The sequence below is a fragment of the Ornithorhynchus anatinus genome, chromosome 2, assembly GCF_004115215.2.
Source record: "Ornithorhynchus anatinus isolate Pmale09 chromosome 2, mOrnAna1.pri.v4, whole genome shotgun sequence".
NCBI lineage: Eukaryota > Metazoa > Chordata > Mammalia > Monotremata > Ornithorhynchidae > Ornithorhynchus > Ornithorhynchus anatinus.
In genome coordinates, this window is record NC_041729.1 from 77,053,922 (window position 1) to 77,079,673 (window position 25,752).

At 39.9% G+C, this 25,752-nt stretch overlaps 1 protein-coding gene across 2 annotated transcripts in view; it reads right to left on the reverse strand.

Moving 5' to 3' along the window:
* PLEKHG1 (pleckstrin homology and RhoGEF domain containing G1) overlaps nucleotides 1–25,752 on the reverse strand; it is a 248,702-nt gene that overhangs the window by 25,855 nt on the left and 197,095 nt on the right. For both annotated transcript variants that reach the window (XM_001505820.5, XM_029057922.2), the window contains 7 exons: nucleotides 19,352–19,398; nucleotides 14,008–14,158; nucleotides 7,318–7,449; nucleotides 5,724–5,906; nucleotides 5,527–5,622; nucleotides 5,242–5,328; nucleotides 1,336–1,369 (listed from right to left, as the gene is read on the reverse strand). In XM_001505820.5, coding sequence (XP_001505870.3) covers nucleotides 1,336–1,369; nucleotides 5,242–5,328; nucleotides 5,527–5,622; nucleotides 5,724–5,906; nucleotides 7,318–7,449; nucleotides 14,008–14,158; nucleotides 19,352–19,398 — 730 coding nt within the window. The remainder of the gene's footprint in view (nucleotides 1–1,335; nucleotides 1,370–5,241; nucleotides 5,329–5,526; nucleotides 5,623–5,723; nucleotides 5,907–7,317; nucleotides 7,450–14,007; nucleotides 14,159–19,351; nucleotides 19,399–25,752) is intronic.

The following is a 25,752-nucleotide window of genomic DNA, read 5'->3' on the forward strand; positions in this document are numbered from 1 at the left end:
TTCCATTACCCTATTTATTTTGTTAATGAAATGTACATCGCCTTGATTCTATTTAGCTGCCATTGTTTTACGAGATGTTCTTCCCCTTGACTCTATTTATTGCCATTGTTCTCGTCTGTCCGTCTCCCCCGATTAGACTGTAAGCCCGTCAAACGGCAGGGACTGTCTCTATCTGTTGCCGACTTGTTCATTCCAAGCACTTAGTACAGTGCTCTGCACATAGTAAGCGCTCAATAAATACTATTGAATGAATGAAAGCTTGACTACAAGTAGGTTGCTGGATACCCTTTCCTATGAAGCCATTTTTTCCTGGTACAATCTCATTTCATCTAAGGATTGTCAGTACTTGGAATACTGCCCAGAAAACTAGATTTGGATCAGGGCATTTGGAAGACCTATCCGTAAATAGGCAAAGTCAAACATTTCCCACGTTATTCTTAATATTTTTTATGGTATTTGTTAAGTGCATACTGTGTGTCAAGCATTGTTCCCAGCACTAGGGTATGTACATATTAATCAGGCCAGTTACAGTTCCTGCTCCACATGCGGTTCACAGTCTAAGTAGGAGGGAGACCAGGTATTCAACACCCATTTTGCAGTTGAGGAAACGAAGGCATGGAGAAGTAAAGTGACTTGCCCATGGTCACGTGCAGACAAGTGACAGAGCTGGGACTAGAACCCAAGTCCTCCTGACTCACAGGCCCGTGCTCTATCCACTACACCATGCTGCTTCTCTGTGCAGAGCAGTGTACTAAATACTGGGCAAGAATATCCAGATGGGAATTAGAGATGGTTTCAGGACATCAAGGGGCTAATAATCTAAGAACATAAGATAGGAGAGGGAACTGGAGACATAAGGCATGGTAAGCACAACAACAACATAAAAGAAAAGGACAGATACACATGAATACACACACAAATCAGTAGGATGCTGTGGCTAGCGGAAAATTTTAGGTTCCTTTTGGCTTAAAGTCTAAAATACACCCGTTCCACAGCAACCATTACAGCAGCCACCAGACTTCCTGAGGTTTTGTGAAGGCAGCATGCTACAGTTACTTTAAAGAGACAGAACACGCTGATTTGTCTTTTTATGCTATATGACCCTCCCTGACAGAGATAGTTGACAGGACATTAGACCAATTCAGATAAATGGAAAAGGGAAACTAAGGTTGAAACAAGAGACACATTTTTATCAGAAAGAAACGTAATGTTACATGGAGAACAGCCATAAGCTAATTTACTATTTCAGTCCATTTTGAAGACCGAGACAAAATTCTGTGGGCACAAGTAGCCTCAAAAGCAGTGGGTTTCATTTCAAAAAAGGTAAACACTTACGAATGGCATCCATTTCTAGAATTGCTTGCTTGGCCTGAAAGAGAAATTAGTACTATTACTATAAATACTTATTTTTGCTTTAGTTCCCAGTTTTTATTCTTCCCAGCCTAAATTTTATCACAGTTTAACGACCCAGAAAATATTTATAGTTCCTTTCTCGCACATAGGTAGATTATTCAACGAATAATGAACATCTTTACGTACAGCTCCACTGAAAATGTTTACACTCAAAACAGTTCCAAAAAAGTGAAAGATCCTCCTCGAGGGTAAGTACAGTAGCTAGAATTATTTAAAAAAACTCCACAACCCATGCCACCATATATTTTCATCATTATTTACACTCTTTTTCACCCTTAAAAATTATTACATGCCTTTAGCTTTCTTTGTTAGCATTTCTGTGTTTTTAGGAGAGAATCAGGTGAAGGGACAATTCAGTATGGAGTTTCATTATAAAGTTGGAAGAAATAGGAATTAGGAAACTAGAAAGTATTAACAAAGTTGCTTAGTTACCGAAGGTCAAAAAGGGGGAAAATGTATATTCATGTAATATCTATTGCAGCTGCATGACCATATTTGAAAAGATATTTTAAAAATACTCTAAACTTTAAATCTACGATTCATAAAGTATTTTTAAAATTTCAGTCCACTACCCTATTATGCACAATCTAATTAAACGTGTTTATATAAAGTCTATCAGTTTGAAATCTTATATCCAACATTATATAATCACCTTAAAGTCAAGAAAGGTATCTTCATAAAGTTTTGAAATAAAAATGCAAAATTTCATAGTAACCCCCAGAGAAGCAGAATTCACTGGAAAATCCTGTTAATTATCCCTTCTTCAATATTAGGTTAGTTTTGTGTATGTGTGTGTATATATACATGTATATATACAGTTAATAATAATAATGGTGGTATTTGTTAAGTGCTTACTATGTGCAAAGCACTTTTCTAAGTGCTGGGGAGATACAGGGTAATCAGGTTGTCCCATGTGGGGCTCACAGTCTTAATCCCCATTTTACAGATGAGGTAACTGAGGCACAGAGAAGTTAAGTGACTTGCCCACAGTCACACAGCTGGCAAATGGCAGAGTGGGGATTCGAACCCATGACCTCTGACTCCCAAGCCCGGGCTCTTTCCACTGAGCCACACTGCTGAGAGTAATATAATTTAACATAATCAAGTCCCGATGTTATGCACTCCTCCCGTATTTCTGGCCTCCTTCTCCCCCTCCCTTTTTCAGAAATTACTATGTAGCAGATACTGTACTATGTGCTGGGGTAGACAGAAGATACTCAAGTTGGACCCAGTCCCTGTCCCAAATAGGACTCACAGTGTAAGGAGGAGGAATTAACCCCCATTTAACAGATGAGATAACTAAGTCACAGAGAAGTTAAGTGACTTCCCCAAGAGCACACAGCAGGCAAGTGGTGGAGCCGTAATTAGAGCCCAGACCCCCTGACTCCCAGGCCCCTGCTCTATTAGATCATGTTGTTTTTTTCACAGGCTCCTCTTCTGCCTTCCGCCTTCTAATTATGAAAGACCCCTAAGTCTCAGTTCTGAGTCACCTAGTGTTCTCCACCTACACCCACTCCCTTGAAGGACTCATTTGCTCCTATGGCTTCAAGTACCATCTCTACATGGAAGGTTCCCAAATCTTCTCCTTTCTCCTTATCTGAGTTTTTCATTTCTTCCTGTCTTCAAGGACATCTCTACGTGGATGTCCCGCCGACAGTTCAAATTTAACATGTCCAAAACAGAACTTTTCTTTCAACACAAACCCTGTCCTCCTCAAGACTTCCTCATCATTGTAGATGTCACCACTATCTTCTCTGTCACACAAGCCTGTAACCTTAGCATTATCCTCAACCCATCTCTCTCATTCACCCCACATATTCAATCTGTTACCAAATCCTGTCAGTTCTACCTTCATAACATCTCTAGAATCCACTTTTCTTCTCCATCCAAATTACAGTATTGATCTGAGTACTTATTACATTCCATCTTGCCTATTACATCGGCCTCCTTCCTGACCTTCCTTCCTCCTGTCTCTCCCAACTCCAGTCCATACTTCAGTCTACTGACTGGATCATTTTTCTAAATAACTGTTTATTCCATGTCTTTCCACTCCTCCAAAACCTCTAATGGTCTAACCTCTTCATCAAAGAGAAACTCCTTATGAAAGGCTTTAAGGCACTCAATCAGCATTCCCCTACCTTTCACCTCACTGATCTACAACATCCCAGTCTATACACCTTGCTCCTCTAATGCCAACCTATTAATTGTACCTTGATTTCATCTATCTCATCACCTATCCCTGATCATGGTCTCCCTCTGGCCTGTAACTCCCACCCTCTTTCTATATGACAGACCATCACTCTCCCTACCTTCACAGCCCCACTAAAATCACTTATCTTCCAAGAGGTCTTCCTCACTTCCCTACATGCTCTCCCTTCTGTGTCACCTCTGTACTTGATCCTGTCCCCTTTAAATACTTGATAGCCATCCCCTCCCTCAGCCTCGCATCACTTACCCACACAGCTTTCTACTCTCCAATTTGGTTCTAGTCTCCAATTTCCCCTACTAATAATTTGTTTTAATGTCTGTTCCCCCACAGTCTGTAAGCTCTTCGTAGATAGCAATTGTGTCTACCAACTTTCCCAAGTGCTTAGTACGGTGCTCTGCATACAGTAAGCACTCAATAAATACTACTGATTGACTGACTGATGAAGTATTTAATTGGGACAACTTAGGGGTTGAGGATCTGCACAGTGTTTCAAGAAATAAAATGCTTCAAGATGAAATTTTTCTTTTAAACAAAGCCAATAACTCCAATTTTTTTCTACTAAAATGCATTTTCTAAATCAGAAATGCCATTTTTTTTTTCAAAGTTATACATCCATTTTCCACTAGGTGTCATTCATGAACTATCACTAGTAAACCAAAGGCTAAAAGAGCTCACTAATGCCATTCTAACAGACATGAACATTACAATTTTGTAACGTCCACTTTTTTATTTGAATAATTCCCCCATAAGCCTGATTTCACCTGGTTGAAAAAGGAACAATTCCCCAGCTTTTAAAATATAGCTGAACCATAATTTAATTACCAGGGAGAGGATGGTTTAATATCAAGTATCATTTTGGTTACAGTACAAACATATAGCATACAAGAGGGAAACATGGAGAAAATATTAAAATGAAATGCTTTTCACCAAGGGGACACTGTGGTAAGAAATGTGGATTCAAACTATTACAGTAAGATTTGGTTTGGAAAATACCGCTTACATGATAAGCATAAGAATCGTTTTAAATGCTCTGAATATTATAGGGGGGAGATAAGGAATGTTGCAAGAAATAAATACGAACTCATCTTAAATTTCTTTTGGTTTCCCCAACTGAGAAGTATAGGAAGGGACGACTGTGATATTATGCTACTTCTCAGTGAGGTGTTACAAGGCACTAAGCCAAAAATTAAATGATTAACCACTTATCACCCTTACATGAACTATCTACTCTGATGAAACTGAGAAACATGCCTAAAACACATCCCACCACACATTTTTCTTGAATGCAGAAAGTTGCTTCAGAAACTCTTGTGAACACGCCCACAAAATGAATGCTACATTTTCACAAGACAGAAATGCAGTCATTGTATAATGGTGTGCCTTCATACTAGGACTTTAAAATCCAAGAACGAAATGTCCTGGTTAAAGAAGGGGCTCAATGAATGTGGGCGGGGGGGGGGAGGGGAGGCGATGGAGTTGTATAATATCTTAGGGAATCTGCAGATCATGCACCCATGAGAAAACCCTATTTTAAAGGCTTAACTGGATCAAGAGTTCCTCCTGCTCCACTGCTTTAAAAGAGCTGGAATTGTTTATTAACAATTTTATTACATTTTTACCTTAGCTGGAATCTTAGCTGGGTGATTTTCCAGAATAAGTCTTTTCAGGTGGAGAATCCAAAGTCGTTTATCTTGTTGGGATTTAGCCTGTTGCAAACATATTTGAACTGTTAGATAACACAACTGAGCCACACAAGAGACACATAAAACCGCTGCTAAAATTCTCTGTGTGAATGGTACATTTTCCAGAAGGGTAATCTCAGCCAAAGGTTTAACAGAGGCTTTTAACATGAAGCTTGTTAACCCATAGGAATAGTACTGGAGTTAAGTAGTGGTCTTTATTACCTGCACAGTGTGTTGTATTTTGGGATTCTTATAATGGAAGACACTGAAGCTAAATGGTTCTTTCGGTATTACTTCCACAAGCATGAGGTTGCCACACTGTAATAGACAGAATGAAAGCAAGATCATTCACTCTTGGCAAGGAGCAAGGAACCATAAATTGCTTAAATCTGGATCGTATAACTTGAACCCAGCCATACCAGTATATGAGCTTTGTACGTAAACATTTCTTCTCTTTTCTTTGTGATAAGGAGCAGTTTGTCGAAGAGGAACAAAGTACGCTCATTTTTGGCTCGTTGGATACGGAAGGTTCCTTCTAACACCAACTCCCCATAACTAGTCAGGTCTGGTCCTTTCCAATTAGTGAGTAAACTTTGTATCTCCTGAAAGAAGAAAAAAAGATTAATGTTTAAGCTGAAGGACGATATTCAAAGCATTCCATATGGCAACTTTTGCAAAGTGAAAGAGCTTTTTATTGTGTTATGAAAGGTGGGGAATACATAGGAGTTTGAAATGGGTAGGTGCTGAATTTGAATAGAATTAATGATTATCTTTGGTTTTTGGTGTTTGGGTTTCAATTCTTCAAAAACACTACATAGTTATAGCCCTTCAAAGTAAAGAGGCGCTTTCCCTCCACATTCCCTTGCTTCCAAATCTGATGATCAGTGTTTTCAGTGTTTCAGAAGTTTCTATCAGTTTCTTAAGCCAGACAATTCCCAAATTCACAAAAAAAAAACTGATTCAAGAAACTGATGATCAAAAAACCCAATTACTGAAATAGCTATCTACAAATCAGCAACTTATCCTCATTTCATGAACTTTAAAAAAAATTGTATGTCTACTCCAGAGTCCAATTTCATTAGTGTGGAAAAATCCTTGCAAAAATCCAAGCCACTAAAGCTGTTTTAGAACACACTAGTGACTACTCAGTGGCACATAGGAGAACTATAAATATAACTAGAAAATAGAAAACACCATAAAAAGGAAAAATTGTCTGAAAACAGATAGTTTTCTTAGGCATTATGAGAAAGTGAAAAAAATAAAAATACTCCAATGTGGAGTTCAAAATGTTTCTGTCTGGCCTTCACTACTAGAATTTTTTCTTAGTATCTTTTAAAGAGAAAAGAAGAGTGAAATTAAAGAAAGGGTTGGGAATGAGAACTGCATCGAAAGCAGCATGGTCTAGGGGAAAGAGCATGGGCCTGGGAGTCAGATGACCTGGGTTCTAATATCGGCTTTGCCAAATACTTGTTGTGTGACCTTGGGCAGATCATTTAACTTTTCTGTGCCTCAGTCCTTCTGTTCTCACTCCACCTTAGACTAAGAGCCCCATGTGGGAGAGGGACTATATCTAACCTAATTCACTGGTATCTACCCCAGCTCTTAAAACAGAATTGAATACATAGTAAGTGTTTAACAAATACCATAAAAAAGGCAGTATTTTCCATCTAAGTGTTTCAGATGAGAAAACTGAGCTTTCACAAGGTTAATATCCTGTCCAAGTAACACAGTAGTGTGCAGAGCTGCAATTTGAATCCAAGTCTCTTTCTCCAAATCCTGGGGTCTTTCCACTCCTCCATATTGTCTCCTTAACTCTCAATATTTGGGCTGCAGAATTCAGATAGAGAATAACTAGAAATTTAAGGAGGATATGTATATATAATGTGATATATATAATGTGATATATATAATGTGATATATATATATGTATGAGTATACACACACACACATAAAGACACACATACACACATATGCAAAGAGATTCTAGTCAGTGACATTTTCTTTTGAATTCACCTGTAATCTGACAGCATGCTCATGTTTCCTCTTCATGTCATTAATATGCCAAGCCACCCTCTGCATTGTGTCTATGGCATCAAGCACTACATCGTAACCTTCTGTGTCCTTGTCCAGGTGGTTTTCTATTTCCTAATGAAGAAGCAAATAAGAAATTGGTTATTTCCAACTTTTTTCCTGACAATAATAGGTAATATTCACAAACTGCTTATCAAAAACATCAGCCCTGGAATGGATAAATAAAACTGAGAAAATAAGCCCAATTTTGAGTCTTGGTTTATTTCTGGCACTCTAAACAATAACATTCTGAGAGGAACATTTTGGCCAAATAAATCTTCCTAGAGACATACTGATCCTGAGGTAATTTGATCAATAATTATGTTCGTAAAGATTGTGGGACAACGTGATTGCGAGTTTCCACTTCTATTATCTGAATGAACTTCCGATACTTGAACTATCCTGTCAAGAACAACAGATGAACCCAGTCCTGTGACATCAGAAGGAGCCTGTCTTAGTAAAAATAGCATGGGCTTGGGAGTCAAAGGTTGTGGGTTCTAATCCTGGCTCTGCCACTTGTCAGCTGTGTGACTTTGGGCAAGTCACTTAATTTCTCTGTGCCTCAGCTACCTCATCTGTAAAATGGGGATTAAGACTGTGAGCCCCAAGTGGGACAACTCGATAACCTTGTATCTTTTCCAATACTTAGAACAGTGATTGGCACCTAGTAAGCGCTTAACAAATACCATCATCATTATTATTTTTGTCAGAACTGGAAATTTACCTAGGGGAATTGATTCTAATGCTGGTGGCTTGCACAGTGCCATTTGCATTCTCCTGTTCCTATCATTCATGTTCCCATTGAGGCAGGGGATGCAACGAGTGAGCAGGTGAGGCAGGAGTGCACCATATTGCTGAGTGTGCACGTGTGGTCTTTTCCCATATTAGCCGGATGAAGGCAGAACCAGGGCAGTCCCCAGGTAACAACAATTATGATATTTTTAAAGTTCTTATTGAGTGCGAGTGCCGAGAACCGTAATAAGTGTTGGGGCATATACAATAGAGGCATATCAGAAAAAGTCCCTGTCCAACATGGGGCTCAACTTATGTGCAGGGAATTTGTCTGTTTATTGTTGTACTGTACTCTCCCAAATGTTTAGTACAGTGCTCTGCACATGGTAAGTGCTCATTAAATACAAATGAATAAAGTGGAAGGAAAACAGGTATTTTATCCCCATTTACCCAGATGGGTAAAACTGTGATCTGGAGAACTTAAGTGATTCACCCAAGTTCATCCAGCAGCCAAATGGCCGAATTAGGATTAGAACCCAGGTCTTCGGACTCTCTTCTCTTTCCTCAGAGCAGTTCTCCTTCCATTACCTCAACAGTAGGACTGTTAGAGCAGATTTGACAAGGTCCACAGTTAATTGTTCAGAGTCACTTTTGCTAGACAACCTAGTGGAATTCTACAGGGGCTGGTCCTGGACGAATTCCTTTGGGAATGAAGAGTAAGGAAGTTCATTTAATTTGCTAGTACCCCAAACTTGGGTCAGTTATCTACCGCCATGGAGAACAAATATAAAATTTCTTGAGTCCAATAAGCAACTGTGAGAAGTCACTATTTGGATGAATGCCATTTATATGGCTTCAAGTCAATTGAGGTCTGAACTGATTGTAGGAGAAAGGGTCTAGGCTCTAAGATCAGCTCCGGCAATGTCTTCAGCTTAGAATGAATTTCAGTCCCTAAAAGACCCTGGAACCAATCCTACCTCCTTTGGGACATCTGGCCCGGGGCTGAATTGGGTCACAGCTACAGCTTCCAGGGCCATTTGGGCTCCCAAAAGTCAGCCCAAGAACCAAACCAACCTCCAGGCAGTTGGATGCTTCTGAATCTTCCTTGCAGAGTTCTATTTCTGTTGGATTATCTCAGTGGTCAAAATTAGTCAACAGAATTATCGAGTGCTTACTATGGGCAGAGCACTGTACTAAGCACTTGGGAGAGTACAATATGACAGTATAACAGAATTGGCCGACACAATCCCTGCCCACAGTTAGCTTACAGTCTAGAGGTTAATTTGAGAATTGATCATACCAAAAAAAGGATAAAGTTTATTAAATGAAGCATATTCCACTAGGAAAGGACAATAGCCTCCCTAAATACAAGAGTGGACTGGTAGAAAAAAATCTGAGGGTTACAGTGAACCACAAACTAAATGTGTCAACATTTTAGATTTTACTTAAAGCAAGCCCTTAGTTGTACGGAATGAGTGACACCTCTACATGGAAACTATGAGTAACCTTCCCACCACATTCAGTTTTAATCACTATAAATTCATATTTGAATACTTTTTATGGGTATTTTTTAAGTGCTTACCATGCATCAAGCCTGTGTTAAGCAATGGGGGAGATACAATTTAATCAGGCCATATACAGTCCCTGTGCCCCAGGAGACTCTCAGTCAAGTTGAGACTTGAATCCCAACTTTGCAGTTGAAAAAACTGAGGTTTGTCCAAGTTAAGTTAAATGCACCGTCGGAGAGCACACAGCGGGCAAATGGAGTGGGGATTAGAACCCTGAGTGAATATGCAGAACAGATGAGATTCAGGGTCAGTCATGAGGGTGCAGGCTTATATTGTATGTATCATGGGGCAAAAACAGCTGAGATATTGAGAACTTTCTGTCTGGATTACAATAAAAATGGAGGCTAATTTTCTTTCTGGGTTTTAAAAAAATAATGATGTCATTTGCAAAGTGTTTACTCTGTGCCAAGCACTGTGTTAAGGGCTTGAGTAGATAGATGATTATCATTTGACAGTTCCTGTTCCACATAGTGCTCACAGTCTAATGGGGAGGAAGAACGGATAGTGCATCCCCCTTTTGTAGATGAGGAAACCGAGGCACAGAGAAGCAGTCTGGCCTACTGGAGACTGTAAATTCATTGTAGGCCGGAAATGTGTCTGTTTATTATTATATCTTATCCTCGCAAGTGCTTATTACAGTGCTTTGCACACAGTAAGTGCTCAATAAATATGAATGAATCGGTGAATGAGCACAGGCCTGGGAGTCAGAGGACCTGGATTCTAATACCATCTCTGCCTCATCTGCACTGTGTGACCTTAGGCAAATCACTTACCTTCTCAGTGCCTCAGTTACCTAATCTGAAAAATAGGGTTTAAGACTGTAAGCCTGATGCCAGATATTCATTCAATTATATTTATTGAGTGCTTACTGTGTGCAGACCACTGTACTAAGTGCTTGGAAAGTACAATTTGGCAACAGAGACAATCCCTACCCAATAACGGGCTCACAGTCTAGAAATGGACTGTGTCCAATCTGATTAGCTTTTATCTATCCCAATGCTTAGTACATAGCACATAGCAAGCATTAAGTATCATTCAAATAAAAACCAAAAAAAAGGAAGTTAAGTGACTTTCCAAGGTTGCCCAGTAAACAAGTGTCCAACCCAAAATTAGAGTCCAGGTCTCCTGACTCCCAGTCCTGTGATTTTCCACTAGGCAAACCTGGTTCCCTTTTTAAGAGAAGTTGTTACTATATTTTTAAGAAAAGGGTAGATGTCTATCTTTCTGGGACAGTGAAAGTGCAATTCAAGTTGAAGCAGAGGGATGAGATAGACGACTCCTCATTGCACTTTTCAAGGTCCAGAGCTCTAAGATTATTGACTGTCAACGTTAGCTTGGGTTTATATTTCAGCACCATGTCAAAACGTCAACATTCACAGCAGAAGTGTGTTTTAGACATTTTACTGTTAATGCTCTACCCAGCAGTTAAGAGACAAGATAGCTTAAGATGCTGAGGCTGTGGTGGGTAAATAACTCTGGAAAGAACCTACCAGGGAGTGAATTACATCTTCCACAAGACCATGATATGTAGTAAATTATTTCTTTTAGTGTATTAAGTGGTATCTCAGTGCCTCAGCCCACCCAAGGATCAGTTAATGCCCTCAGATAGGACGGATGAAGTGAAGCCACTTTAGAGCCTATTTTGTGTTAGGTCCTGAAACTGCTGACACTTAGGCCTGGTGTCCAGTTCAGCAAAAATGAACCAGCTTATAAATAACTGGCTTCAAACAGATTTGGGGGGGGGGACATTGTCAAAAGCAGACAACTGAATCATTTTTATAAGAAAATGATTTCATGGATCAACACTATTTTCCAACATGCACCAGTCTATGCCACATTAAAAACTGCTGCATTTCCTGCTTTCTCCAGGGATAGTCCAATAAGAAGTGCTACAGCCACTGTTCTGGATATTTTTTAAAATGTCCATGCCATGAAGGATAATTTGAGATCACACTGTTTCCTAGTAGAGCAATGTGGTCCTTCAGGAGTAGCACACGAGGACTGAAACTCAATCTTTGTTCTAAGGCATTTGCTATCCCACTTCATTTAGCCTTTGAATTTGGTAAACCACAGATCGGCAATAGCAGTTTTGCTGTCAGACAAGTTCCAGTTTTCACTGCCCATCAGGGGCCATTTGGAAACTATAGCACTACTGAAATGCTGTGCAGGACAAGGTATTCTCGTAAGAGAAGTTACCATGGGATATCTGGCAGCTGAGCAGGGAATTTCTGGGAAATTTGAACGATGGGGGTTTTTAATCACTTCCTGGTTTAGTCCAACATAACTGAGCCAATTTGAAGTTATGATACAAGTTAGAATTCCTGGGGTATTTCTGAAAGAAAAAACAGTACGGTTTGGCATAAGATTTTACACACATAGACTGGAGTCACTAGGCAAGGGAGAAGTCTCAGGAAAAAAGTTAAGAATGCAAAAATGTAGCTTTTTGGTGCATCGTGGAAGCTTGACTTTGGAGAAGTGAGCAGACATAAGTCAGAAAGGTAAATGAAGGCTTTCACGTAGTATACAGAATTGAAATCCTTGTTGGCAAAAGCTTTTAATTTTAATCTCTGAAAACACTGCCTAAAGCTCCTCCGTCTAAGAGAGTTAGGCCTGACTGCACTGAATGTCAAATTAAAATGAAGGAGAAGGGCAAGCACAGACAGTACAAATTGAGACATCTGTATGGAATCAAAGATGATGAGCTGGAAAGAACTTAGGAGGTCATCTGGTCCAGCCCCCTGCCTCTAGGGAGGTGAATCATTAAACACTACTGGAAAGATAGCTCTGTATCTAATTTTAAAGATCTCCTTTTGGAGCCTAATCCAGTATCGTCCTGGCAGTGAAATATTTCTTCCTTTTATCCAACCAAAATCTCCCTTGCTTTAATTTAATTCCACTTCCTCTTGTTTGAGTTTCTACAGATATTGGTTGCAACTAACTATCCAGGAGCTCACCATAAAAGTGCTTATTTAATCTCAGCCTTTAGCCTTCTCTTCCGATCGCTAATTCCATTTTATTTCCCCATAGGACCTATTTTCTAACATTTTAATCCTTTTGTCTTTTTTCTCTGGGTTTTCAGCATTACTTTCATACCCTCAGACTAAAAGTAGCCATTGTAAAGTATGATGAGATGACTGGCTCTAGCCACCCCAGGATTAGGAGGACTGGAAAAACAGTACAATAATATAACTCATATTCCCCTCTTATAATCATTTATGAACCTAAGGTATTTTTCATTCTGCTTCAGCATAGGTTCCCTCCTTCATCCTGTGGGCTTTTTCTTTTTGCTTCAATGTCCTACGGGCATATCTACATCTAGAGAGTCACTTCAAATTTTATTCCAGTTAGTGTCATCGGAAAATTCAACAAGCATACTTTTAATTCTTTCGCCAGACTGCTGATAAAGCTGTGGAATAGCAATGGTCTCACAACTGATCTCTTGTCACACCATACTGAGGTTGGGCAACAGTAATTTGAGCAGACTGTGCATCTTTGGAATGGCAGTGAGGTCAAGATAGACCTTTTTACCCTTTGAATTTTCCCCTTTTTTTTGGTAAAGATTTCACCCACCATAACTCACCTAAAGTGCGAAGAAAAACCTCTGAGAGAGAATAAATTTCCTAAGATGCTATTGAACCCAATTCAAATATTACTGTGGAGTAGTTACCGCCCCTGTCTTCCTCTTTCCATTCAACTCAGTGAAAAATAATCATCTCCCAGAGCCTCCCTACCACCCACAGAATCCAGACATGTGGAAAACAACTGTTTTTCATTTTGAAGATAACATCCCCCATACAAATGTTTATTGCTTAGTAAGGCACTCCCAAGCAACATCCAAATTACAGAACTAGAAAATTACAGAACTAGAAAATAATCTGATTATTCAACTGCATCAACGGATGCAAAAATACTAAAATGATTCTACCACTGCAACTCTTCAATCAAATCACATTAGTTGATTGTAAATTATGAGTGAGATAAGCGTCTCCATATGTTCTTAACCTTTTGTGATTTTGTATGTTTGAAATATAAAAAACCCCTCATATTAAAAAACACCGGTCCCACGAATGGTGCACGGATAGAATGAATACACACAGTTCTCACATCCTAAGGGAGCTAAGTGTCTGAAAAAATCCCACATTAAGGAAAACTTGAAGTACCTTATGTGACCTTGATGTGCTCCACGTAATTATGCACAACCATTTCTTTGGCCATTACATCACCCAAATAGATATACACTGTCAGGAGAATAGTCCTTAATTCTTTCTCTATTCAAAACATGTAGTCAAAACATGAGTTGCTGAAACAGAAGAGAATCCACACAGGAACTTACATGCAGGAGTAGATGATACTTCAGAATTCGTTGAACAGGCTTCAAGAGGTAAGATCCCAGAGGCAAGGAGTGTTGAAGAGCCTCCTGGCGATCTCTAAAGAACTTGGCCAACATTTTGTTCCTCATGCATTCTGTAAGCACAGCAACTGATCTGCAAGAAGAACAGACCTCTATGATGCAGGTCCATCAATAAATAATTTTGTCATCCAAACAATTAAAGTTGGGATAAACAGTATTGTTATTTGATAGTACTTTGACTATGTTTAAAGGAACAGTTTTCTGAGTACTGGAGGCAACTATAGTTATATATGCTATGTGATGAGAAAGGAAGCCAAAGTTTTGGTACATGAATAAATTTCTGTTGGGGCAGGAAGACATATTTTGAAGTCTTCCTGACATACAAAACTACCCAACTGGTTAGGGACATTATGATTTTTTTTTCCCCCTAACTTGAAAGAATAAACACGTGATCAAAGGACAAGTTTGTTGGATGATTGTTTTGTCCTGGAAAGGTAATTCCTACTTCTTTTCTTATTTTTAAAATTAAGCATAATATTTCATCACCATAGGTTTCACTTGGGAAGAAAACAGAACCAAGATTAAGAAGTCTTGATTTTCTACCCAACAGTATACAGGCGAGTGTTAATATACCCCGAACCAAAAATAAGAAAGGATGGAGGAGTGCCAATAACCCATAAATATGGAGATAAAATGAATATCCATGGAATTCTACTTTAATCTTTTGAGACACTATTAAAGCCGTAGGAATAAAATTACACTTTTCACAAAAATAAATTTATGCAAACATAAAATCAACTTCAGTTCAAGGAACAGAAAATGACAAGGGACTTAAATCCTCTCTATATTTCTGTCTAAAGGTTTACATATGAATGAACAAGACTTCATTGTAACAATGACTTAATGGCAGTGAGAATATATTCCTTCAAAGGTACCAACCTCTAAAGGTCTGATTTCTCAGACCCTTAGTTTGTTACAATTATTTTGCCCAATTGTGGGCTCTGAATGGATGGAAGTGACTATTATAAAAATAAAATGCAATAATTTGTAAAAGTACAAAATAAAATACAATAAAATACAATGAGATATGAGAATTTCCTCTATCCTTGAATATGCAAAAACAGTTCAATTCTTGAACCTCTATAATTTGAAATATTTAAATAATGCTTAGAAGAATTTCCAAAAAAAAAACCTATGAATGCATGGTTAAAAAAAGTATGAACTCATAATCCCATTCAATGGGATTAACAGTCATGGAAAAGCATGCCATTCACTGTGCCTAAAAACTGGGAGCAAGTGATGGGAGGTTGACTGTACAGATGTGGAATACCTGTCCTAGAGCAGGCTACTTTGTAGAACCATGCTTTAGTGTAAGGTCCTTCTGGGAAGGTCATATGACTCCTGCTTCTGTTACTCTTAGCAAGTACTTAGTACAGTACGTTGCATTTAGTAAATGCTTAATAATCCCGAATCCTGCCTCTGCCACTTGTCAGCTGTGTGACTGTGGGCAAGTCACTTAACTTCTCTGTGCCTCAGTTCCCTCATCTGTAAAATGGGGATTAACTGTAAGCCTCACGTGGGACAACCTGATTACCCTGTATCTCCCCCAGTGCTTAGAACAGTGCTCTGCACATAGTAAGCGCTTAACAAATACCAACATTATTATTATTAATAATGGCATTACTACTTCTACTAGGGAGATAATTAAGAAAAATTCCAATGTTCTCAAAGCCTGGAAGAACTGTCCTCACTTGTTCCATCCCTTAACTTCTAATCAATTAGCATCTTACTTAGGTTTTGTTTTTTTTAAATGGTATTTGTTAAGGTATTGTTCTAAATGCTGGGGAAGATGCAAGGTAATTAGGTTGGTCATAGTCCATGTCCCACATAGGGCTCGCAGCCTTCATCCCCATTTTACAGATGAGCTAACTGAAGCACAGAGAAGTTAAGTGACTTGTCCAAGGTCACACAGCAGACAAATGGCAGAGCAGGGATTAGAACGCAGGTCCTTCTGACTCCCAGGCCTGTGCTTTAATCACTAGGCCACGCTGATTCTATGTTGGCCCAGTGGACCAACAGCTGAATGGATTTAAGCCACTGCTGGGGGTTTGCCGACCGTCTATCTCCATCAAAGGCCAGCAACACCTCTGGGGACCTGCTGCACTCTCACTAAGGCTCTCAAGATGCTACTCCCAGCACGATCAAGCGCTTAGTACAGTGCTTTGCACACAGTAAGCATTCAATAAATATGATTGAATGATCTGTGCATGACCAGCCAAAGAGACTTCAACTGTGATGGGTGCTTGCCATGCCTCTCTCTCTACCAGATGTCTGCCACATTCCTCTAGCACCTGGCACCTTTAGAATCCTGTTCTATCTGGCCAGCTCACTGCTTCACTGGAATCCTCCACTGGCTTTCCTCCAAAACAGCATGGCCTAGTGGATAGAGCACGGGTGAGGAGTCAGAGGACCTGGATTCTAATCCCACTTCCCCACCTGTCTGCTTGCCCATGGCCAAATCACTTAAATTTCCTCTGCCTCAGTTCCCTCCTCTGTAAAATGGGGATTAAGACTGTGAGCCCCAGTTAGGACAGGGACTCTGTTCAACCTGATTTGCTTGTATCCAGCCCAGTGCTTAGTACAGTGCCTGCCACATAGTAAGAGCATAACAAATACCACTATCACCTAGGAATCTCCACCCCAACTGGTCTTACATTTCCCCAGAAGGACAGAGAAAGCAGCCGCAGCCTGGAGCCTCCTCCTCCTCCAAACTACGGCTGCTTCTGTAGTGATCAAAGTGGCCACAGTTGGACTGTGGACTCTGAGTTACAAAGAGCCTGAAATTCTCCTCCTCTAGCCATAGCACTCTACTGATATTTTCATCTTTAAGTTGTCTTAGTGTTTTTCTTTTGTTTCTATGTGTCTGTCACCAATTCCCTTTCCCACTTTTTATTATTAGATTATGAGCCCCCAAAAGGACAGAGATCATCTGTGTATTCTTTCTCAGCATTTTAGTACAGTGCTCTGCATCGAGTAAGCATTTAATAAATATCATTACTACTACAGTGGATAGAGCGCTGATCTGGGAATCCGGAGACCCGTATTCTAAGTCCCATTTCTGCCCATAGTTGCCTAATTCTTCTAGACTGTAAGGTCATTGTGGGCAGGGAATGATTCCATTATAGTGTTGTGTTGTACTCTTCCAAGTGCTTAATACAGTGCCCTGCACACAGTAAGCACTCGATAAGTACAATTGATTGATTAATGCAAGTAAGAATGCACATGCACTTCGTGATGTGCTGCAGTCCTACTGGCCTACTTGTTTGCTGCTCTCTGCGCCCAAGTAGAAACCTGACCGACTAGGGCAAGAGGACCTGCACATGCCACTAACATTATAATCAATTTCTCCAAACTGATTATCAGAACTGAGGCTTACCCCCCAGTCCTATTGGGAGATTCACCATCAGTGGTTCTGAGGCCTGTGAGACAGACTGCAGCTACCAGAAAAGATGATCCAATACCTCACTGCTGAGGTGAGAAAATAGGTGATGTGAATATGTGAAATGCTAACCCAACACTCTGTACTCCATCCTGCCTGAAAGATGGGATTGGGGCTAGTGACCCAGAGCCCTTCTGTTCAATCAATCAATCATATTTATTGAGCACTTCCTGTGTACAGAGCGTTGTATTGTGAGCTTGGGAGAGTACCATACAATGGAGTTGGTAGACACGTTCCTTGCCCACAACGTTTTACCCTTTCTCTTTTGTTTCCTATAGCCTCTTCCATGTAAGATGAACAACTAAGGGGACAAAGGGGAGCTAGAAGGAGTCGGTAGGAACATATCTGGGAGTAGGTTTGCGTATTTTAGGAAACATGTATTAAGAAGATGGAGGATGAAGTGGGCTTTTGCAGGCAGGAGAGGTAGGGGGAAAGGATCTAATAAATACATAGGGCAATCAATCAATCAAAGCTATTTATCGAGTGCTCACTGTGTGCAGGGCACTGTACTGAGTGCTTGGGAGAGTACAATACAACAGAGTTGGTAGTCACATTCCCTGGTCACAAGGAGCTTACAGTCTAGAGGGGTCAGACAGATATTAAAATGAATTACAGATATGTACATAAGTGTCGTGGGGCTGAGGGTGGGATGACTATCAACTGCTTATAGGGTTCAGATCCTATTGCACAGGCAATGCGAAAGGGAGAAGCCATGGGGAGGGCTTAGTTGGGGAAAGCAGTTGAAGGAGATGTAATCTGAATAGGGTTTTGAAGGTGGGGAGAGTGGTGTTCTGCAATATATATATGGGGAGGAGACCCAGGCCAAAGAGAGCACATGAGAAAGGGGTATGCAGCCAGATAGGCAAGACCAAGGTACAGTGAGTAGGTTAGCATTAGAGAAGCAAAGTGCAAAGGTTGCGTTGAAGTAAGAAGTCAGTGAGGTAAGATAGAAGGGGATGAGCCGATTGAGTTCTTTAAAGTCGATGGTAAGGAGTTTCTGTTTGAAGCAGAGATGGATGGGCAATCACTGGAGGTTAATGAGGAATGGGGGAAGACACGAACTGAACTTTTTCTAGAAAAATGATCTGGGCAGCAGAATGAAGTATGGACAAGAGTGGGGAGAGAAAAGAGGTAGGGAGGTCAGCAAAAAGACTGATGCAATAGACAAAGCAGGAAGTGATAAGTGTTTAGATCAGCGTAGTAGCAGCTTGGAGGGAGAGGAAAGGGCAGATTTTCATGATGTTGTCAAGGTAAAACTGATAGCATTTGGTGACAGTGAATATATGGATTGAATGAGAAAGGTGAGTTGAAGATAATGCCAAGGTGAAAGACTTGTTCATTCATTCATTCAGTAGTATTTATTGAGCGTTTACTTTATGCAGAGTACTGTACTAAGTGCTTGGAATGTACAAATCGGTAACAGATAGAGACAGTCCCTGACCTTTGATGGGCGTACAGTATAATCAGGGGAGACTTCTGAGATTGGGAGGATGGTGGTGCTGTCTACAGTGATGAAAAGACAAGAGAAGGACAGGGTTTGCACTGGAAGATGAGGAGTTCTATTTTAGACATTAAGTTTGATGTGTTGGATATCAGTGGGACATCCAACTAGAGATGTAGTTGAAGCTCTGGTAGTGAATGAGTTTTCCACGGGAGTGGGTGTAGATGGGAATAGAAGGGGACCCATATCTGAACCTCAAGGGACTCCCACTGTTAGAAGAAGGGCAGCAGAGAAGGAGCCCATGAATGAGACTAATGCTTTAGTCAGTACATATTGTATTTTTTTCCAGAGGAAAGTATTTTTAAACCAATGTGAAAGCAACCTACCTTGGATAATTGGTGCAGTACTGAGTGTAAATGTGAAAATCTTCACTCTGCAAGAAAAAAAATGAATTTCAGAAGTCTTTCTATAAACTATAAAGGGTCAAACACAAAACTTCCAAACATTTAAAAAGATATCTGGCTCTTGCTTGCATTTATTAGATTTACTAAAGAAGGATTCTTTAGTGTTCCCCCCAGGTTCTTTATGTCCTGTCTTATTAACTTTGATCTAATCAGTCCTCAACTACTTCATTAAAAACTTGGCTTTGGCTTCATTAGGTTCGAACCTCTTTGTAAAGAGTTATATATTTCCAAAAAAAAAATGGTGCAAGAATTGGGTAAGGGAAGGAGCAAGGTTAAAGATGAAAGGGCCAAAAAGCTCATGTGTAGGAAAAGAGTGATAATATACTTTCAAACAGCTCAGGTTCACTCCGGTCAAGGATTGCTTTTATGGCCTGGGACTGGCTTCACATTATAATCAAATAAAGCCATTGCTTTAGGGTGTATCACTGAAAATTGACAGTGGTTAAAAATTTGAAAGCACTTGCCCATTAGGAGTGGTATCTATTTGAGCGTGGACTTGAGAAGGAGATACAATCACTCTAGAGCAAGGGGACAGTTCAGTAAGATCCTGTCCATCAACTTGAGAAATGGTTTGGATTCTGGGGTTTAAATGCAATTCCATAAGATAAGTGGAACACTACTGGTGTAATGTAGTGATGTTTTACGGGACTGGGGAGTGTCACCATTTTTTCCCTGCTTTAGGACAAATGATTGAATAATCATAATTACAATAACTGTGATATTTGTTAAGTACTTATAAGCACTCTACTAAATGCCGGGGTAGATACAAGATAATCAGGTTCTACGTGGGGCTCACAGTCTAAGTAGGAGGGAGAATAGGTACTGAATCCCCATTTTGCTGATGAGGGAACTGAGAAGCTAAATGATCTGTCCCAGGTAACACAGCACACAAGTGATGGAGTTGGGATTAGAGCTCAGGTTCTCTAACTCCTAGGCCCTGCACTTTCCATTACGCCACACTGCTTCCCATTGACGGCTTTTCTGTTATGGCGAGGATTTCTGGAGGATTCTTGGAGGAAGCAGACTATCTCTGACTGTGGGAAAGGAAAAGCAGCTGCTGCAGAGGCTCCTCTTTCACTATTCTTTCACTAGAAGCACTTAGTACAGTGCTCTGCACATAGTAAGCACTTAATAAATGCAATTGAATGATTCTAGCTGATTCTGACTGACAGTGTGCTCAGGTGTCGTTCACACAGGCATGGCATCAGCTCGGCTTTATGGCACTCAGTCAGCTTTCTCCCTCTTACCTATCTCCTCTGATTTCTTACTACAACCAAACCCACACATTCAGCTCTTCTAACACTAACCTACTCTATGTTCTTCTATCTATTGTATCCCATCACCAACACCTTGCCCTTGTTCTCCAGTGGGTCTCCCTTTCCCTTCCTATCTGACAGTCCACCATGCTACCCACCTTCAAAACCCTGCTAAAACTGCATCTCCACCAAGAGACCTTCCCAGACTAAGCCCTTTATTTCTCAATAAATGAATTGCACTCAATAAATGCTCAATAAACACCACTGATTGAACGATGATGGCAAACGAAAAGAAAGCAGCATGGCCTAGTGGATAGAGCATTGGCCTGGGAGTCACAAGATCCTGGGTTCTAATCCCGTTCCACCACTTGTCTGCCAATGGGCCTTGGGTAAGTCAGTTAACTTCTCCGTGCTTTAGTTACCTCATCTGTACAAAGAGAACTAAGACTGTGAACCCCACTTGGGATAGGGACTATGTCCAGTCCGATTTGCTTGTATCCACCCCAGCACCCAGTACAGTGTCTGGCACTTGGTAAGTGCTTACCAAATACCACAACTATTAGTATTATTATTCTTTGAACAGGTTCTGACTCGGTCCACCTGGGAATGTATGAGGAACTGACCCCTGGGGACATTGGGGAGTGACTGTTCCAGGGTCAATCTGGCCTTGGTTGTTTTACTTCAGTGGTTGTCTCTGGTGCCTTCCAGACTTGCATCACTTTGCTGTCCCCTTTCTCCCTTGCACTTTTCCATCAGTTCACTCAATGGAGCCAGATTAGTACAAGGCCCAGTTCATATAATGGAATTTTTTTTAAATGAGGCATTTTAATCATTCCTACTTTACCAACTTCAATTTAGAATAAGAGAACGTGTCTACCAACTCTGTTGTACAGTACTCTCCTAAGCACTTAGTAGAGAAGCAGCGTGGCTTAGTGGAAAGAGCATGGACTTGCGCGTCAGAGGTCATGGGTTCAACTCCCGGCTCTGCCACTTGTCAGCTGTGTGACTGTGGGCAAGTCACTTCACTTCTCTGTGCCTAAATTACCTAATCTGTAAAATGGGGATTAACTGTGAGCCTCATGTAGGATGACCTGATTCCCCTGTATCTCCCCCAGCGCTTAGAACAGTGCTCTGCACATAGTAAGCGCTTAATAAATACCAACATTATTATTCTCTGGGCCTCAGTTACCTCATCTGTAAAATGGGGATTAAGACTGTGAGCCCCATGTGGGACAACCTGAGACCTTGTATCTAGCCCTGTGCTTAGAACAGTGCTTGGGACATAGTAAGCACTTAACAAATACCATCATTATTATTATTACATGGTCCGTACACAGTATACACTCAATAAATATCAATGATTCATTGATTTATAACATTCAGAATCTTCAGGGCTCTGTCCTATTTTCAACCTAATGAGTTATGCTCTGGCAAAGGTTTCTCAATATGCCTTCAATCTGTATTGGCCTACAGGCATATAGTTAAGATAGTTATCTTAATCTCGCATGCTCAGAATAATTTGTTGTTACTGCCATTTTTCATGGTGGTTTGCATATGTCCAGATTCTGGGCTAGGTCAGAGCAATTGTGTCACATCCTATTACCAAAACAGTTAAAGCCTAGGAATGCAACACACCAAATGGGTAACCAGCAGTGCTCTGTTTAATTTTTTTAAATAGTACCATTAATAGCACTAATCTCTTCTGAAAAACCAGATGTACCCTTAACTACAATAAGGTGGTATATGGTTCGGTTTATTGCAAATTAAAACTTTATGTGACTTCACCATAGTTGGTCTTCTATTGTCTAAAATTAGGTAATATTTCCTGCTTCTCCTTATATAAAACCATTTCTGCCCTCAAAACACTTAAGTAATCATAAATAATTCTCTATCCCTCACTTTATACAAATAATTGATTTGTGAATTTAATTCTAACTTTAGCTTTGGAGGGCAGATTAAAAAATCTATTTTACAAATAGAATGCATAGTGCAATTTTACAACACTAATGTACAAATCATTAACACAGGGAAACAGTTTCTGGATACCACAAAAGTTACTTTTAGAAAAGACCAGCTTGATTGCATTAAATAGCACATTTATTTCACTCATTAAAAATGATAAAAAAAAGGCCTGATTTAGAAATTTGAGTAGAAAATGCAGGTTATGGAAAAAAAATCAATCTAGTAATAAATGGAAACAAAGCCAGAAACAAGAACTGAGGAAAATATTATCTTGCTTATCTGGCAAGATAAGTGAAAGACAATCTGATGGCCTTCTAAATGTAATTTTCAAATCCCTATACTCATACCAACTGTATCTTACTCTGTAAAGAGCTTTAGTGTCCTAGGACTTCTAAAATGTCATATACCATAAGCCATTTTTGGATTGCCTAACCAAAGCCCAGTGTATGCTTTGCAACAGAGAAAAAAAGGCTAAAAATCTATATTCAGGGCTCTCTCAAAGTCTAATTTTAACATCACTTCTTTTGGGGAACAAATAAAGTCAACAAAGCTGAGTGCCAGCATATTTTGGGACATTCTGGCTCCTTTTCCCAACTTTTACTACAGGGTAGCCTTTTTAATAATTAATAATAATGTTGGTATTTGTTAAGCGCTTACTATGTGCCGAGCACTGTTCTAAGCGCTGGGGTAGACACAGGGGAATCAGGTTGTCCCACGTGGGGCTCACAGTCTTCATCCCCATTTTACAGATGAGGTAACTGAGGTACCGAGAAGTGAAGTGACTTGCCCACAGTCACACAGCTGGCAAGTGGCCGAGCCAGGATTCGAACCCATGACCTCTGACTCCAAAGCCCATGCTCTTTCCACTGAGCCATGCTGCTTCTCTACAGATTAGTTTAGAAGTAAAGTTGCATTAAAATGGCCACCCTGTTCTACATCATATACTATTCTAAGTCCACAGTAGAGTTCTCGCAGACAACCAAATGGCTAACTGCACTCTAAGTTCAAGGATCTATAATTTATGGTTTACAATTCCACTGAGCTTTGAAATATCTGTATCCATACATTCCAAAACCTTCATCGTTTGTTGGGTACTATTAAAGTTAGTCAGTGCTTTGAACGGTAAACACTTTGGAATAAAACAGAAATATTCTGAACTTTATTACCAGAGACCAAAGGAACAAAAGCATATGTCATAGTTTATACCTGTCAAGATAAATGGTTGAAATTGGGAGTGTGGAATTGAGCTTGTCAGCATTGTCATTATGCAAAACATTCAAAACCATAGAAATTGTTAAACAGCAGTACAGTCAGGGCTCTTTGGAATACAGAACTGCTATTCCCAACAGAGGTCAAGATTTTTCCTTCTTAAGTTAATGGGCCTTCATTCTAGTTAGTGCAACAAGTGATTCTATTCTATGGACAGGGTCTACTTTAGCCTTAACGAAAAACATACTTCAAAAATAAGGGGTCAAAAGTGAATCCCTGCAGAAACCTCAGCGGTTCAGATTAAGGTGGAAACCAATTGCCAGCTCTACTTCTCTCATTAATGGCTTGGTCAATTAAAAGCAATTTTCTATTCCTTCCCCATGGTTAAGCAGCTGGTAATGTTTCAGAAAACTTAACATCTAAATTTCAGGGCGCTGAGTGAAAAGTGTGTAGTGCCAAAATCAAGCACTCCTTTAAAACTTCTTTCTTAAATGTAAACGTGTGGAGTGCTGAAGTCAGTCTTCTAATTAAACTTGGCTTTATTACAGTGAAAAAGGAGGATTGGGAGTTGGCAATGAACCATATACACAAACTTTTATGTGAATAATTAAACCATAGCTAAGCTCATGCTGGAGCCCCTTTAATCAGTCTCTGATTATAGTCACCAGGAAAAGCCAAATGTTTCTGAAAAATTCTATGTAGTTTATGCACTGTGGTTACTCTCAATATTTCCTACACAGGCAGTGTCTTCTTTGCCATGTTCTTCATTTTCTTTAAAAGTCCTCATCCTTCAGAACGTTATCATTATTATTACATATAGGCAAATGAGGCAAGAGTAAAAAGATGTTGCAGCTATCCTTGATTTAATGCCTCCCCCCCAATCAACTGCCTTGAAATAACCCCAGTAACCGATGAGGTGGCATGATTAGATTCAAAACCGCACTTAGGTTTTGCAAATCTTTAGAAGTGGGCAGCTTTAGGGATTTCTTTTGTCTGTTATTACTACATATCCAACTAGAAATGAATTTAGGGTATGTCAGGAAGACACAAGATATGGGGTCTTCATATTCCATTCAGAACTTGCAATTTGTGAAATAGCAATCCAGTAGAGGTTTGAAGGCACAGTGGGCAATCTTTACTAAAAATCTGCATTCCGTGCCAAATACGACTGTACGAAACCCACAGTATTCTGTTTTTCAATAAAGCTAAAGGCGACCTTTCACTGAATAACTTCTATCAGTCTGATCTTTCTCTTTGATAGTCACGTGTCATCAAAATCGTTAGGATACCACTTAGATGCAGGATATCTATAGATACAAAGCTGTCCTTTTTTGTTATTTGATGCTGATTACAATGAAATTGCATTCACGAGGTTGGGTGTATTTATTTTCAGTCAACAACAGCCTGTCACATTGGCTGGGTCTGAAAGCCTAAGTGAAGTAGACAACAGAGCAATCATTTGCCTGATTTGTTAGAGTGAACTCAAATGGATAAACCAGGCCAAGAAATCCACTTGGGGGTCCAATTTAACTGCTTGGGCTGTCTTTCTGGAGCAAATCAATCAGGGAATAGGCAGATCCAGCCAGAGTTTTTCCAACTTGGTCATCTGCGCCTGTACAACACCACTGCTCCTTGCATGCACACACTAATTAAGTTAGCTTCTCTTAGGTTTTTCATTTTGCTTCACCTTTAAATACAGCCAGATTTCCCACACCCCAATCTCAGAGAATAACCTCCAAGTTATCACCCAGGGAATACGAAATATCATTATGTAACAACAGAATCATGATCCTTTAATTTCTTTTGCCCCTTTAGATTGGATGCAATTTCGCCTTATTTAATAACCAGGTGGCAGATTTAAACATTAAGCTACATGTATCGTAACCCTAGCTGAAA